The 14,443-nt window shown below is 43.8% G+C and overlaps 1 protein-coding gene and 1 long non-coding RNA gene across 6 annotated transcripts in view; one reads left to right on the top strand and one right to left on the bottom strand.

Moving 5' to 3' along the window:
- Window positions 1–14,443, top strand: part of LOC115092849 — a 36,398-nt gene that overhangs the window by 15,886 nt on the left and 6,069 nt on the right. Inside the window, exons 2-3 of one of the 3 annotated variants that reach the window (XR_003857097.1) lie at window positions 7,371–7,474; window positions 10,251–10,444. The exons of 1 other annotated variant lie outside the window; for it this stretch is intronic. This is a non-coding gene — a long non-coding RNA (uncharacterized LOC115092849). The remainder of the gene's footprint in view (window positions 1–7,370; window positions 7,475–10,250; window positions 10,445–14,443) is intronic. One more of the 3 variants, XR_003857096.1, reaches the window with a different exon arrangement.
- Window positions 6,246–14,443, bottom strand: part of GCK (glucokinase) — a 150,679-nt gene continuing 142,481 nt past the window's right edge. For all 3 annotated transcript variants that reach the window (XM_029604194.1, XM_029604195.1, XM_029604196.1), the window contains 3 exons: window positions 12,556–12,711; window positions 11,025–11,258; window positions 6,246–9,927 (listed from right to left, as the gene is read on the bottom strand). In XM_029604194.1, coding sequence (XP_029460054.1) covers window positions 9,780–9,927; window positions 11,025–11,258; window positions 12,556–12,711 — 538 coding nt within the window. In that variant the 3' untranslated portion in view covers window positions 6,246–9,779. The remainder of the gene's footprint in view (window positions 9,928–11,024; window positions 11,259–12,555; window positions 12,712–14,443) is intronic.

Raw genomic sequence — 14,443 nt, 5'->3', positions numbered from 1 at the left:
TTTGTTTTGAGGCCTAGTAAAAGCACCTTAGGGAAAGATAGTCAAACATATAGGGGCAGATTTTAAAAGCCCTGCGCGCATAAATCCAGCTGGATTTACGTGCGCAGGGGGGTTATGTGCGTCGAGCCAATTTTGCATAGGCCCGGTGATGTGTGCACGCCCCTGGATGCACGTATGTCCCGGGGCTTTGAAAAAGGGGCGGGAAGGGGGTATGGGCGGGGCGCCGGTCCGGGGGCAGGCGTAAATAGCAAAATAAAGGTGGGGGGATTTAGGTAGGGCTGGGGGGGCGGGTTAGATAGGGGAAGGTGGGGGGGAGCGGAGGGAATGGGGAAAGCCATCGGGGCTCCCCTAGGGCTCGGCGCGCGCAAGGTGCACAAGTGTGCACCCCCTTGCGTGTTCCAACCCTGGATTTTATAAAATGCGTGCAGCTGCGCACGCATGTTATAAAATTGGGCGATTTGTGTGCGCCAGGTTGCGCGCACAAATCTACACCCACATGTAGCTATTAAAGTCCGGCCCATCGAGTGTTTGTGAGAGTATGAAAATATTTATTTAATATTTGAAGGTAGGAAGTTTGAGTGAAACTTAAAATTAATTTTCATGGGAAAATTGTATCCATCTTTGATAGTGAATGCTTGACAGCTGAATGAATATAAGAATAATTTTAAAATGAAACACAAGACTGAGAAAAATTTTAATTGATAATTTATAATTTTGAGAAATAATCCTGGTGTAGATAAACCAGATTCTCTACTGATTTTATTGAAACATTGAGAAAGAAAACTGATGTAGATAAACCAGTTTCTCAAATGTTACAAAAAAGGATAAATCTAATGTACATAAATGAGTACCTTTGCTCCATGGAAACTGAATTTTAATTTTGCCCTAGAGTAACAGCAATATTTCATAGCCTTTATAGTTATTTTAGGGATTTCATGAGTATGGGTGTTTGAGTGAATGGGTTCCTGGTATCCTGATGATCTTGTTGATTCCTGAGAGAAAAGAAGATCTTCAATCAATAATACACGTTAAGGGGCCGATGCAATACAGTGTGCTCAGCTGAGTGTACTGTTAACCCACAATCAGACATGGGTAGAACAGGCGAAAATCAATCCCCTAATGCAATAAGAGGATTAGCGCATATTCAACGAGCGTCCAATGCGGAGTGAATCTAATAGTGCTCATCACATGCAAATGCATGTGAATGAGGCTATAGGGCATTCACTCCCAATGCAAAAAAAAAAAAGTGCGTCTCGGGTGCACATTTAACTGTCATCTATTAACGCCTGCCTGGAGCAGGAGTTAATAGCTGAGCGCATCTAAAACAAGTACGGAAAAGCAGAAAAAACTGCTTTTCTGTACTGCCTCCTACTTATTGTGATATTAAGTAGGATGAAAAATTAAAAAAACAAAAAAGGTTTTTAAAAAATGGACAGTCGGGTTCAGGAAACAGTGCTCGACTGACAAGCGTTCGCTTCCTGAACCCTCGGCGTCGGTATTCCTTACCGGCGAACAGCTGAGTCACAAAAACCGAAGCTGATAAACCCAGCGTTGATTTTCGTGACTGCCGTCTGCCAGTAAGGAACACCGATGCTGGGTCTATCGGCATCGGTTTTCGTGATGGCCTTCTGCTAGTCAGGAAAAATGATGCCAATAAACTCGGCGTAGGCTTTTCGTGATTTGGCCGTCCACCGGTAAGGAAAACCGGCGCCGATAAACTCAGTGACCCTAGCACCTCCTTGCTAACAAGAACCCAATAATTTAAATATTGCATGGCACCCCCCCCCCTTGGGGGCGCCTGGGGTGCGTTAAGAGAGCGGGCGCTGACTGTTCATTGCCTGCTTTCTATGCAAATTTATTGCATCAGCCCTTAAAATAGTTAGGTCACTAACAGTGAGGGAAATGTTTTCTTTTTATTTTGAAATAGAATCTCAGTCCACTAAGGTTCCTGTATTACATACATGTAGCAAGACATAATCAGGGGCGGATTCCCGATGAAGAGCGGCCCGGGGATTCGCCGCCCAGGCCGGCCCAGGAGATACCACGTGGTCTGCCGAGCGTGGCTCTGTCACGGCCGTGCTCGGCAGACCATGTGACTAGAGTGACCGGCCCACCGGGGGATGCCCGATCCCCCGATAGGCCAATCTGCCCCTGTAGTTAATGGGAAAGAAGAAATTTAAATAAGGAGTTTGCCTTCTCTTGTTGATTTATTATTAAGTGAGGGTAGTAGGTAAAAGGAAACCTAGACTACGAAGTCAAGAGGGAGCAGAGACATGTCCTATGGTTAGGGAGTTCCAGCCAGCGATAGCTAGCAACACGACCCAGCATCTTGTCACTAGCACCTAAAGCTTCTCATTTGCTTTGCTACAGTTACCATCGATAGCCAGCTACGGTCGCTAGCCTCGAACTCAATCGACTATAAAAGAGTAGAGCTAAGCCTTTAATATATGTTGTCATCGGAGACATGAGACATTTAGTTTATAACCTTGATACGTTTTTGTACCAGACTACCTGCTAGCTTGATCATAATAGTCTGATGATGATATATCTATATCAAACTGAGATAAAATATACCTAGGTACTTGGTATTGCGATAATAACATTTATTAGAGGCATCTGTTTAGTGGAAAATTACCAGAAGAGTTCCAGGAGGCACTGCTAGGTCTTGAAACTGCCTCTGAAACTTTCTCACACTTAGATAACAGAAAAGACAAATGTGTCTCTTTGTAGTTTTAGATACCACAATGAAAAGTTATAAAAAATGTATGTCTTCAAGGTTAGCTAGTGTTCTCAGGACACTTAGGAATGTTAATGTCAGCAAATGTTTTTCAACTTGTGATCTTAAATCAAAGGAATGTTTGTAATAACATCCTGGGCAAAAGTGTATTTAAGTGAAGTCAATTGGATACCTGGGAAATGAACAATTCGGACTCTGCAACTTTAAGAGCCAACTCCTCTTATGCACATAAGAATAAAAATGTTTAGTTCTGAGAAACATATAGTCTCTGTTGTTGTGTCCTTGGTATAACTTTTTACATTACAGTATGCAAATCATTCCATCATTAGTGATCCATGTTTATTCTCTGAATTATATGACATAATGTAGTACAAACATGTTTAGTGTATTAAGAACATAAGAACATAAGAAATTGCCATGCTGGGTCAGACCAAGGGTCCATCAAGCCCAGCATCCTGTTTCCAACAGAGGCCAAAACCAGGCCACAAGAACCTGGCAATTACCCAAACACTAAGAAGATCCCATGCTAATGATGCAATTAATATTTATATTAATAAATATTCAATTATATGTAACAAATATATGATTATCAATTGATAATTACTAAAGGAAATTCATATCGTTACTTGATGAAAGTACGAATGGTTTTACTTGGAATATTTGAATATTGTTATTGCTAAAGTATCTCTAATTTCTCTTATGCTTTGGGCCACTTTGGAAATAATAAATTGCGTATTAGCTATAGATTTGTTATTTTTTTTCCTTCATGCAGACAACTGGTATAAGAATTATTATAATAATTTGTTCTAAGGGGAAACTGTTCTTAACTGCATGGCTACTGCTACGTGACACTGTGCATGATTAAACAATTCTGTGCCAGGTGCTCTACATTAATTCAATCCATTTAGCTCCACTGCCCAATGTATTACTCACATATGCCTTCTGGATATAGTCCTTCTTTTCATGGCACTCATAGCTGCAGTTGCGTCTTCCTGTTATGCAGAAGGCACAATAGCGAGTCATATATCCAAGGGCCAAATGTGCCCCAGATCAAACCACAGGGATTTGGTCATCTTCTGAGTTCTCTCTGCTCCCTTCTTGAGCAGGGATGTGCTGAAAAACTGCAGTCTCACAAATCCCTGTCCCTAATCCTGGTTTTCACCTGATGGTTGGATTTTGGTGACCACGATCCAAAATTGTAAAAATAATAAAACAAAAAATAGCTGAGGAAATCCCAGGTGAAATAACAGCAATCTGATGAAGGGACTATACATTTCAAAAGCAAGATATAAAGGTGGTGCCTGCAGCTTGCTTGCTGACCTTTAATTTAATTCATCCAAAAAGCATTTTGGTCCACTTACCTAGAAAGGACATCTAATGAAGCCAGTGACCCTAGAGGACGGCTTTCCCAGTCCCATAATGGTGTATTGCACTGCTGGTATAATATGGCAGCACATGCTCTAGCAATGCTCAGACCTCCCCTACAGCTGTCAATTACTCACTTTGGGTATTTATCTGGTGAAACTGCAGATGATTCTGTCTGTTTGCTATTTGCAAGTGTTTCCTGGTGTGCATGTGTGCCAGTAAGGTGTGAGAGGCATGTGCGTGATTGGATCTTTATATGGCAGCGTGCTGGCACTATGGGCGAGTCGCAACCTCTGGTAGAATTGGACACACAAGTCTTTTGATATGAGTGGTTACCAGAGCTTCCGTTAACATGATCTGAGAAGTATTCTCCAAAGTATTATGTGGCCAGTTTCAAACCTGAATGTACAGAAGGCATGCCCTGGTGCTGTTTGTGTGTGTCTGCATGCTGAAATGTATATTCATATGTGCAAATTACATGTATGCAGAGAAACAGAATACAACAGCAGAAATACCATTTAGTCTACTCACATTTCTTCCTGGTACAGTGATACAGACCCGGTTTCTAAGTGAATGTTTACAAAAGGATTAATGAGTGTAAATCAGCTTTTGAAAATTATCCAGGGTAAAGTATGTGTGTAACTCAATTGCATGTGTGCTTTATCCTGCACTTGGAAGAAGCATTTCAGAGGGTGGAGTTGGAGTGGGGAAAGCATTTACCCATGTACTTTTGATTTTTAAAAGAATGTGCACGCAGGAGTAAAGGCAAATGGAACTTCCTGTGCATATGTCCATAGGCAGACTAGGGCTACCCAAAAATTTTCAAAGCAAACTTATGCGCTTAAGTCCACTTTGAAAATGTGGGTTTAAGTCTGGAGTATTTTGTATCTGCAGAAATAGCCATGTACAAGCTGCTGAAAATTCCCCTCCCTGGGTCCGTTTATGTATATGTGTGCTTATTGTAGACATGCTTATATTACATCTTTACACATAGTAATTGCTAACAGATAAGGACCTCTAGGCCCACCCTTTCTGAACTATTGCCCTTGTCTACTGTGTCATCAGACACCCTTCTCAAATCTCCAGTCATGTCCTTGCCCTGCTCTTACCACCGCCCTCTGTGTTGGATCCAAGTGTATTTGTGTTCACATTTACATATTTGCAGAGTTATGTTTACATGTCCACATATGAATGACTGTGCACATTTATACGTGCATGTTTACATGAGCATATGTGTGTATTTTTTATACATACTACATGCATTTACATGTGTTTTGTGTGTAAAAGATCTGTGTACATACTCTTTGTAAGACTGCATAGACAAGATCTTGTTTACAGACATTTGCTACTAGTAGTAAAAGCCTGTCCAAGACAGGAAAATACTGTAAAATGTAGGAAGTGTGTAAGAGAGCTGTGTGGTAGTAGGGAGTGCAGGCTGAGCCTGGTTGTACTGCGTGGTAGCAGAGGGGATTGGACAATTCAGAGAAAGAGCAGGAGAGTACAGCCAGAGAGGCGGAGCTCAATTTTCATATGTGGTAGAAGAGAGTGAATTGGACAATACAGAGAGAGAGGGGTGGAGATGGAGAGTTGGGGGCGCTGGAGAGTACACACAGAGAGAGCAGCAGAGCTCAATTTGCAGGTGCGAACAACTTTCTTCTTTATTATAGTTAGATGTTTTCATATGAATGCTTTCACTCATCAGATCTCAACACCAAGTTCTGGGACTGACAAGGCCACCAGCCAGCTGACATAAAACAATCCCCCTATATCTGGATAGCATGGTTAATCTACCTGGCAGCCATTTTTCCTGCTGAGCAATGCAGAAGCCTTCAGGTTTGGATGTGGTCAGGCAGTCTGCCCTGTAGGCTCTGTGTATGTGAGGAACTATGACCTGCTTTCTGTGACTGGGTGTGTGTATCTGGAAATGAAATATGGTATGTGGCTATATCAGCACATTTACACGCAACTCTTGTAAGACTGGGTCATGTTCACTAACCGCAACAGCAGCGTTTCTCCATTCAGGAGAGGTATGGCCTGCATTCCTTTAATATTAAAGAGAAGGAGGTCTCACTGATGTTTGGATGTCCTGAGCCATAACAGAGAATGCTTTAAGGCACTATGTAGCAGTCTGAGCCATTCCAGCTTCTAGTCTGAGCTTATTTGTTTTATTTTAAAAAATGTGTATCCCCCATCTAAAATTCTAGGTGGGACACATAAAACCATTTCTAATCTGAAAACAGACAAAAAAAACCAACAAACAATTGCTTTGTCAAAACATATTCATGTCTGCACTGCCTTTATATACAAATAGTTTGGGGCCTGGAGAGCTAATCTAAGGGCTTGCCTAATAATTTTCTTTCCCAAAGGCTTATGAAAAGAGTAAGCCCTTCAACTGAAGGTTTTGGTTATTATGATTACTATTTTAACCTGCAAAAGGTGGGGTTAAGTATGCTCCAAATGAAAGAGTGGCTCAAAGTGTTAGGCGATGAGAGTCTTAGAATATTCCTAGTTAATGTCCAGACTAATGAGTTTTTAAGCTGGAATAGCAGTGCACTTCTCTGGGCCTGAGCTGCAGAAAGAGGCCAGATACAGAGTACACAGCAGCCCATTTATCCACTCTTGTCAACAGTGATGAGTCGGGCTTCCCCAACAATCCCAATGTTCCTTGTGTAGGGGATACAGGAGGAGACCTTCCATTTAGTACATTTGAGAGATATGTAGGATACTTGGATATTACATACGTTAACAAGAAGGCAGCCTCCCCCCCTCCAAATAACATAAAGAGCAAAAAACACATCATGAATTAAAGCACAAGGAAAATATACAATGGTCACAGGCTCTTCCAGGGCACACAATGGAATTTGCTTGGAAATTTTTCCAATTGTACTGCCAGGATTCTGGATGTAACAGTTCCTGAAAGACACTTGATGGCACATAAGGTCTTGACAGGCCACTGGCATTAACAATTGTGTCCAAAACTTTCCCGAAGAGTCATTAAAGAACCCACTTTTGGATTATTAATAGTCCATAGTTTACCATTTATGCCCCTTTTCCAGGTTTTCCCAGAAGTATCCTGTTTCTTTCAGTTTCTTCTTTGTTTTGCCTGTGTGTCTTGTCTAGATACGGATAAGGTAGCAGGGTCGGTCTCTTTGGTGTATCGGTATAATGCGGTACATTTCTAGTAGCACTACAGTATAATATAATAGTAGTAAATTTAACTGATACAGGGTACCAAAGTTGAGAATTCAGTGCTGTAATCTTGTTGCAGCTCTCCATCCGGCAGGAGGCAACTGAGCTTGCAGTTGTATTGTCAGTCATCATTTAAAGACAAGCAGGCACTTGTGGTCCCAGCCATGAGTTATCTAAAGGCAGGTAAGCATGTGTGATCCCAGTCTGGTTAGGCACTGGTAGTTCCAGATACGGATTGTCTAAGGACAGGAAGGTTTCTGAGATTTCATTTATGGGTTATGTAACGGCAGGAAGGCTGAGATCTTAACTATGGGTTATCTAAAGGCAGGTAAGCAGATGTGGTCCTAGTCACAGCTTATCTAAACATGGGAACCTGTTTGAGATGGGTTATCTAGAGGCAGAAAGGAACCTGTGGTTTCAGCTTTGGTTTTTCTAAAGATAGGTGTGGTCCATGTCAAGGCCTATCTGAAGATAGAAAGGAATGTGTCCCAGTCTTGTCATGGGTAGCATAAGGTCAGAAAGATGAAAGCTGAACTGGACTATGAATGGACATAGAAAGATGTAAAGGCCTGTCAGGGAAATGGAGAAAAGAATCTGGCACCCTCAGAGTATGCAGCTATGTGAGGAGGTCCGATGGTAGTCTGCTTTCCACCAAACAGTAGGAGGTGTCAGAGTCATGATTCTAAAGTTTCGGTATACACCAGCTTCAGGATCCAACTGCTGCCTCCAACCATCAGCAAAACCAATTATACCAGTATGACAAAACAGTTGAGAAAGCTAATAGTATACTCGGGTGCCTAAAGAGAGGTACCACTAGTAGAAAAAGGGAAGTAATAATTGTACAAGTCTCCGAGTTCAGTTCTGGAGATCACCTCTCCTGAAGGTCGTTGACAAGGTGGAGGCAGTTCAAAGGAGGGCCACGAAGAAGGGGCATGGACTGTGCCTAAGGGAGCTAAGGCTGCACTGCCTAGAAGAAAGAAGGGACGGGGAGATATGACACAAACATTCAAATATCTAGCAGACTTCCATAAGGTATTAGAAGGAAGCATTCTCCATAAAAAGAAAAACTCAAGACAAGGGGGCGTCACATGAAGCTAAAGGGAGGGAAGTTCAAAAGGAAGTGAGAAAGTGGTGACACCTGGAACTTGACTTCCATCGAAGGTTACAGGAGCCAAAACATTCGCAGAATTCAAACATGGACAGGGCATACGTGAAGGGATCTTCATGGTGGAGGGAGAGAGAAGCTACAGAAGGAGTAAGACCTGAGACAGCACAGTAGAGAAGCACAAATGGGCAGACTGGATGGACCAAGTGGCTCTTACCTGCTGACATCTGTAGTTCTATGCTGCCATAAGAAAACAGAACAAATGCTTACCAGTGTAAGACTAACTTGGGTATCAAAGTTATTGTCCATAGTTCAAACTAGAGGTAGTTCCAGAATATTACAGTTTGGTCCATATTCTTATTAATTACAGTATGTGTTAGAGTATTAGATGCAGAGGTCAGAAAATACACATTTTTTTCATTCAAAGAATTCAAAACTTGGAGCTGTTTTAGGATTCTCTCATAAGCTGCCACTCCAAATCTCCTGATTGGCCAAAAAAGGGAAGCAGAATGCTGGTTGGCTACAGCGTTCTTTCTGCGTCAATCGAGGAAAAAGAACTCAAAGCCAGCATGGTTAATCTCCCTACAGGACCAAAAGTGGATCTGCTAACTTGTGCCTTCCTTTCCCAAGATGCCAAGATTTCCAGAACCTGCAGGAATTAACTAATGGTGAACTCTGTGCTAAAGCAACTAGCTGCATAAGTAATTGTATTTCTTTTTCATGTTACCTTTCCTATCAAATGTAATATTTGTGAAAGGTGCTGGATTGACAGCATGAGAAGCTGAAGTCCTCCATTTATCCACAGAAGAGGCACGGCAATGCAAGCTCCTTCATGATGACCTGCCACAGTGCTTCAACCCTGCTCTGGAGGAACCACTTGTAAAGCACTCAAGGACAGTCCGTTATCTCGGTCTACCCAGTTTTTATGTCTCTTTCCTGAGATTGCCAGTAAGGAGGCCAATTAGAAAGTGATGGCTTTGATTGGCTACTATTTTGTAACATATTCAATATATGATTGATTTTAGCAAGTTTGGTGTACAGCATTCCATTGTGGAAGAGGGCTGTATCTTGAGGATGAACCAATGCCATTGATCCCTCCCAAATCCTGATAAATATATCTGTCTCTTTTTGTTATGTAAACAAAACAGTTTCTCTCCCTGTTTAGAAAAAGTTATTCTGTAACAAAAAAGAGGCTATTGCTATCTTCACCTTTCCCCTGCTGCCCAGAACCTGTTCAGGCACGTGTGGGGAAGGCAAGAAAATGCTGTCTCCCCCAGTCAAAAGCACAAAACAACCCTCCATCATCTCCCGCCTTCTTCCTCTTGGCATAAGGAAGCAGAACAAATACTGGCGCTGACGTCTCTCGGTGGCGGTCTGCTCCATTCAGTGGGGGCCGATCAGGTATGCCATCTTGTAGGCCACTGCAGAGATGAGGGCTGCCCCTCTCCCACTGCCCTCTTCCGACTGGATGAAGATGATGTCGCAGCCTGGGGTCAGCTTTCGCACCATGGCATGGAACTTGTCTTTGAAGCTACAAAAGCAACCCAACAAGGAAGACAAGAGGGGTTAATCTTCGCGCTGTCATATCAATGAAACTGTTCTGTTAGCAGGGTCTGTTCGGAAAGCTGTGGCTACCAAGGGTGGGTCTAGAGCAAGAGAGTTGCCACATCTCTTAACATTTTCAGGGGGGAGGGGGGAGTTCCCATGGCCAGCCATGGCAAGCTATGTACAACTGAAGCTTTTTAGTCTCAGGTGCGATGTGCCAACTCTTTTAAAATATGTTTTATTTTCTTTAAATTGGGTGAGGCAATATTTTCATATTGGTTTCTTTGCTTTTTATGTCTTCTTTGTCAGGTCCAACAGAAGAGAAAAGCAGCCCTCAGAGTCCCTGAGGGAGACATAACCGGGATCTTATTATCTAGGTGGTGGCCATTTCCAGGATGGCATCAGTATGTCCTGTCCTCACTGACCACAGGGTGGTCCTCCAGCACCAGTTGTTGGGAAGCTTAAGAACCTCACGAAAGGGCTCACCCCTAAAAGAATAACAGGTCTGGCTGTCATTGCATTAAGCAGAATCTCCAGGAATAATGGTTTTATCTGCTGATAGAGTAATCTGCAAGATGAAAGAATTCACCTGCCCGTAGATATATTTAGTGATCCTGCATTTCCTAATCTTCATAGCCACTAGTCTGCAGCCGATTGATCCTGTAATGGAATGGCTTTAATGCTAAAGTTGCTCTCACTCCTCAGCTGCAGTGTCTGCCCTTTCCCTTGTGCTAGTGTTTGTGCCTCGGTGCTCTGACATCTGTAAATCTCCTTTCCTTCCACGGGGGTGCCTGCGGTGCCCTTCTGCCTCTTACTAGCCTCTGTTCCCACCTAAACCTGCACTCATGCTTTTAGTTTCAAAATACAATCTCAGATAGAAATGGGTTTTTTTTTTTGCCCCAATAGAATCTCCTGGCAGAAAGGATTCACCTCTAGAGATAAAGGATTAAAATACAGGAATGTCCCTTTGTTGCCACTGTATTCCTTTTTCCAGCTAGTAACCCCCTTTTTGATACTAAAGCCCGAGTAATACTATATGCAGCTGATGTTCTCCCCAGGTTCCAGGGGTGCAAGGAATCTTACCTGGGGTGCAACTTGTACACGGACCCATCCACTCCCACGGTAATCTGCATCACCTCCAGGCTACGACGTTCCCGCATCCGGTTGACAACGCCAGCCAGGCCCGAGGAGCACATCTGTGCTGCCCGTGTGGACACGCTTTCACATGCCATGCACACGATGTCGCAGTCTGTGGGGGAGGGATGCAGCCCAAGGCTTGTCAGAATATTATACGTCTGCTTGCGGTCTCCGGAGTCGCTAGAATGTAGAAATTTTAATGGAAAGAGTTCAATTTTTTATTAATAAGAAATCTGCCATAGGGACTTCCCTAATATAGTAAATATTCTGCTCCAATATAGTTCAGGTAGGTAAATCCTTGTTACTAAGGGAGCATCACATCGGATTTCATAATTTTGAAGGGAAACAAATGGAAATAGAAAATTATAGCAAGGCAGACTAAGTCACAGGTCCCAAAAACACAGGGGGGCAGATTTTCAAAGGGTTACGTGCATATTACGTGCGTAACCCCCGAAAACCTGCCCCTGCGCGCGCCGAGCCTATTTTGCATAGGCTTGGTGACGCGCGCAAGCCCTGGGACGCGCGTATGTCCCGGGGCTTGAAAAAGGGGGCAGGGAGTGGGCGGGGTGGGGGCGGGGCCAGAGTCTCCAGGCACAGTGGCCATTTGCCGCTGTGCCCGGGATCGCGGGCCGGCCGGCGCGCACAATCTATACCTGCCCGGAGGCAGGCGCAACTTGAAGATTAAAGGTCAGGATGGGGGTTTAGGTAGGGCTGGGGGGGCAGGTTAAGTAGGGGAAGGGAGGGGAAGGTGGGGTGGCGGGAGGGAATAGGGAAAGCCATCGGGGCTCCCCTAGGGCTTGGCACGCGCAAGGTGCACAAATCTACGCCGTGCACGCCGCGCACGCACAAATCTACGCCGCGTGTATGTTTTAAAATTTGGCCCAGGGTGAAGATTTATCAAAGTTTTGCCCAAGTTCAAGCACTCTTCTGATCTGCACCAGCCTTTTCCCCACTGAAATTCCCGGGATATGTTTTGTCGTGAAAGCAACAGCAGAAGTAGTTTCCGCTATTGCTCAATGGTGACACCTAGTGGCCAGATTCAGGGTGCATGTGCACCGGCCCGATTCCCGAGGGACTGTGGGCCATGGTCCTCTTGCTGCAATGGGCGGGCTACAGAGGAGGAAGTTACGAATGAACAAAAATCCCAAGGTAGTTTCAAATGAAGGCTCATGCCACTGTAGCCTTAAAAGCGCTCAGTTCCAAATGAGCTATCAGTGTTTCCCAATCCTGTCTGGGGACCCCACAGCCACCCAGGTGTTTAGGATATCCACAATGACTATGCATGATATAAATTTACATACAATGGAAACTCCGAAGAAGCTCAAAGGAGCAGGAGGAAACTGGAAAAAAAACACACAAAAAACTGTTGCTGACTGCTCCCCAATCCTCTTCTTCCACCTATTATTTTTTTAAGGAAGTCTTGGGGTGTGAGTGAGTAATGCTGAGAAGCTACCATCCTTGTTACAGCTTTGAGTACCTTTCTATCTGGGAGACGAAGCGGGTCTCGAAGCAACCCCTGGTCTTCAGCTTCTCGGACGCCTCCCCGTTGAAGAGCAGGTTCTCATTGACGAGCTTCAGCAGCACCAGGCGCACCAGCTCCCCCATGTATTTCCCACTGATGATCTTCTCGTAGCTGAGGAGGGGAGAGGCGGCATCGGTCAGTACAGGGCCAGCAGCATTTCTATCGCCCAAAGCTCTTCCTCCCCTCAAAACCCAGTGCTGTCTGGACGGGCCGGGGCAATCCCTGGTTCTACCTCCCCTGCATCCAAGGACCTTTAATTCCCATTTTCTTAAGAAATGCGGGAACAGAATGTCTGCAGAAACAGTGGGGAGCAAAACCGGGATGGCTCAAGCCGTCTGCATCACACGGAGCTAGTCGGTCCCACATACAAGGAAAGCCTCTGAAAAGATGGGGCTTATGTGTTTTTCATCCACTATGGCTTCACTGCCGGCTGGGTAACTCTTACTGACTTGAAGTGAAGACCGCACCCAGACGATGGCTGAGGCATTTGGCTTCTCGGATCAACAAATTTAATAATGAAAACAAAACAGCGAGGGGAAGAGCAGGTGGAATGTGGAATAAAGGAAGGGACCAAAGAAAAAAGGAGAGAGAGAGAGAGAAAAAAAATGAATAAGGAATCGATCAGAAATAAAATACTGTAAGCAGAAAAGAAGAAAGGGAGTGGCTGCTCAGTGTGAAGGCAGGAGGAAGAAGCTTTTGGAGCTGTTTCAGCTGCACAGCCATCTCCCCATCAGCTAAGCCTTTGGGTGCCAGATCATTTGATAGAAGAGATCTGCCAGGCATCTTTGCACGGGCGATTTCCCAGTCTGAGCTCAGTGACTGTCCATTAGAAGGGCTGTATTACTGCAGGAGGATGAGCTGTGCACCCCTTCCAGGATACGACCTGAAACATGCTCGGTAAGCATGTGCATCACCGCATCAAAGGCAGGTTTAAATATATATATATACACACACACACACACACCAAAACGATCCCCCAAAACACACTGCTAAAGTGAAACTAAAGAATTTTTTATAGAGACGTTTTTCTTTTCTTCTTATCTAGTGTTTGTGTTAATTATATCTAAAAAATAGGGGATAAAAAAGCCGATTCATAACTTACTGGAAACCCAGCAAGCCTGTCGCACGTGTGCCAGCAGGCCTCAACAGAGTATAATCATTACCAGCATAAAAACACCCTATAACGTAAACATATTTTATCCAGATGCCACATTGCATCTGGATAAAATACTTTAAAACTCTCATGTGACCTTGTTTTCACAAACTCCTGGTCTAAGACTTCAACTATCGTGCTGAGGCCCCTCCAAAAGGGAACACCACCAGCTTCCAACGTAATACGGGAGATTTCGGTTTCACACTAATAATCAAAGTCACCATCTCAAGGGTTGATCACACTCCACATCCCCAACATTAATATAGATCCCTGCTCCATACAGGTGAACCTTCTCTCCTGGTATGATTACCTCCTACTGTGGGCCACCATTCCACTCTTCTTCAGCTAGAACCTCCATTCAAACCCCTATAAGAAACTTCTCCTCTACAACAATCAATAATCTAATGGAATTTCTCAACATACCTGAAGTCCCCATTGATTTACAATCAGCAGAACTCCCTAGTACAATAATGGAACAATGAATTCACCTCAGCCATCAAGACCCTAGAACCCCTCAAATCCAATTCTACTAGAAATTCTAGGTCCATTATGTGTCACTTGGTTATTGAAAGTATCACCCTATAAGTGAACAGAAAATAACACATAGCCATTTTTGGGCATTGGCTTTTCAATGAGGGTTTTGCCATTTCTCTAATAATATTGGCATTTCATATAACGTGGTTGTTTTCA

Source organism: Rhinatrema bivittatum, chromosome 5, assembly GCF_901001135.1.
Source record: "Rhinatrema bivittatum chromosome 5, aRhiBiv1.1, whole genome shotgun sequence".
NCBI classification, from domain to species: domain Eukaryota; kingdom Metazoa; phylum Chordata; class Amphibia; order Gymnophiona; family Rhinatrematidae; genus Rhinatrema; species Rhinatrema bivittatum.
The sequence above is the reverse complement of the archived record's forward strand: the minus strand, read 5'-3'. Positions and strand labels throughout refer to the sequence as shown.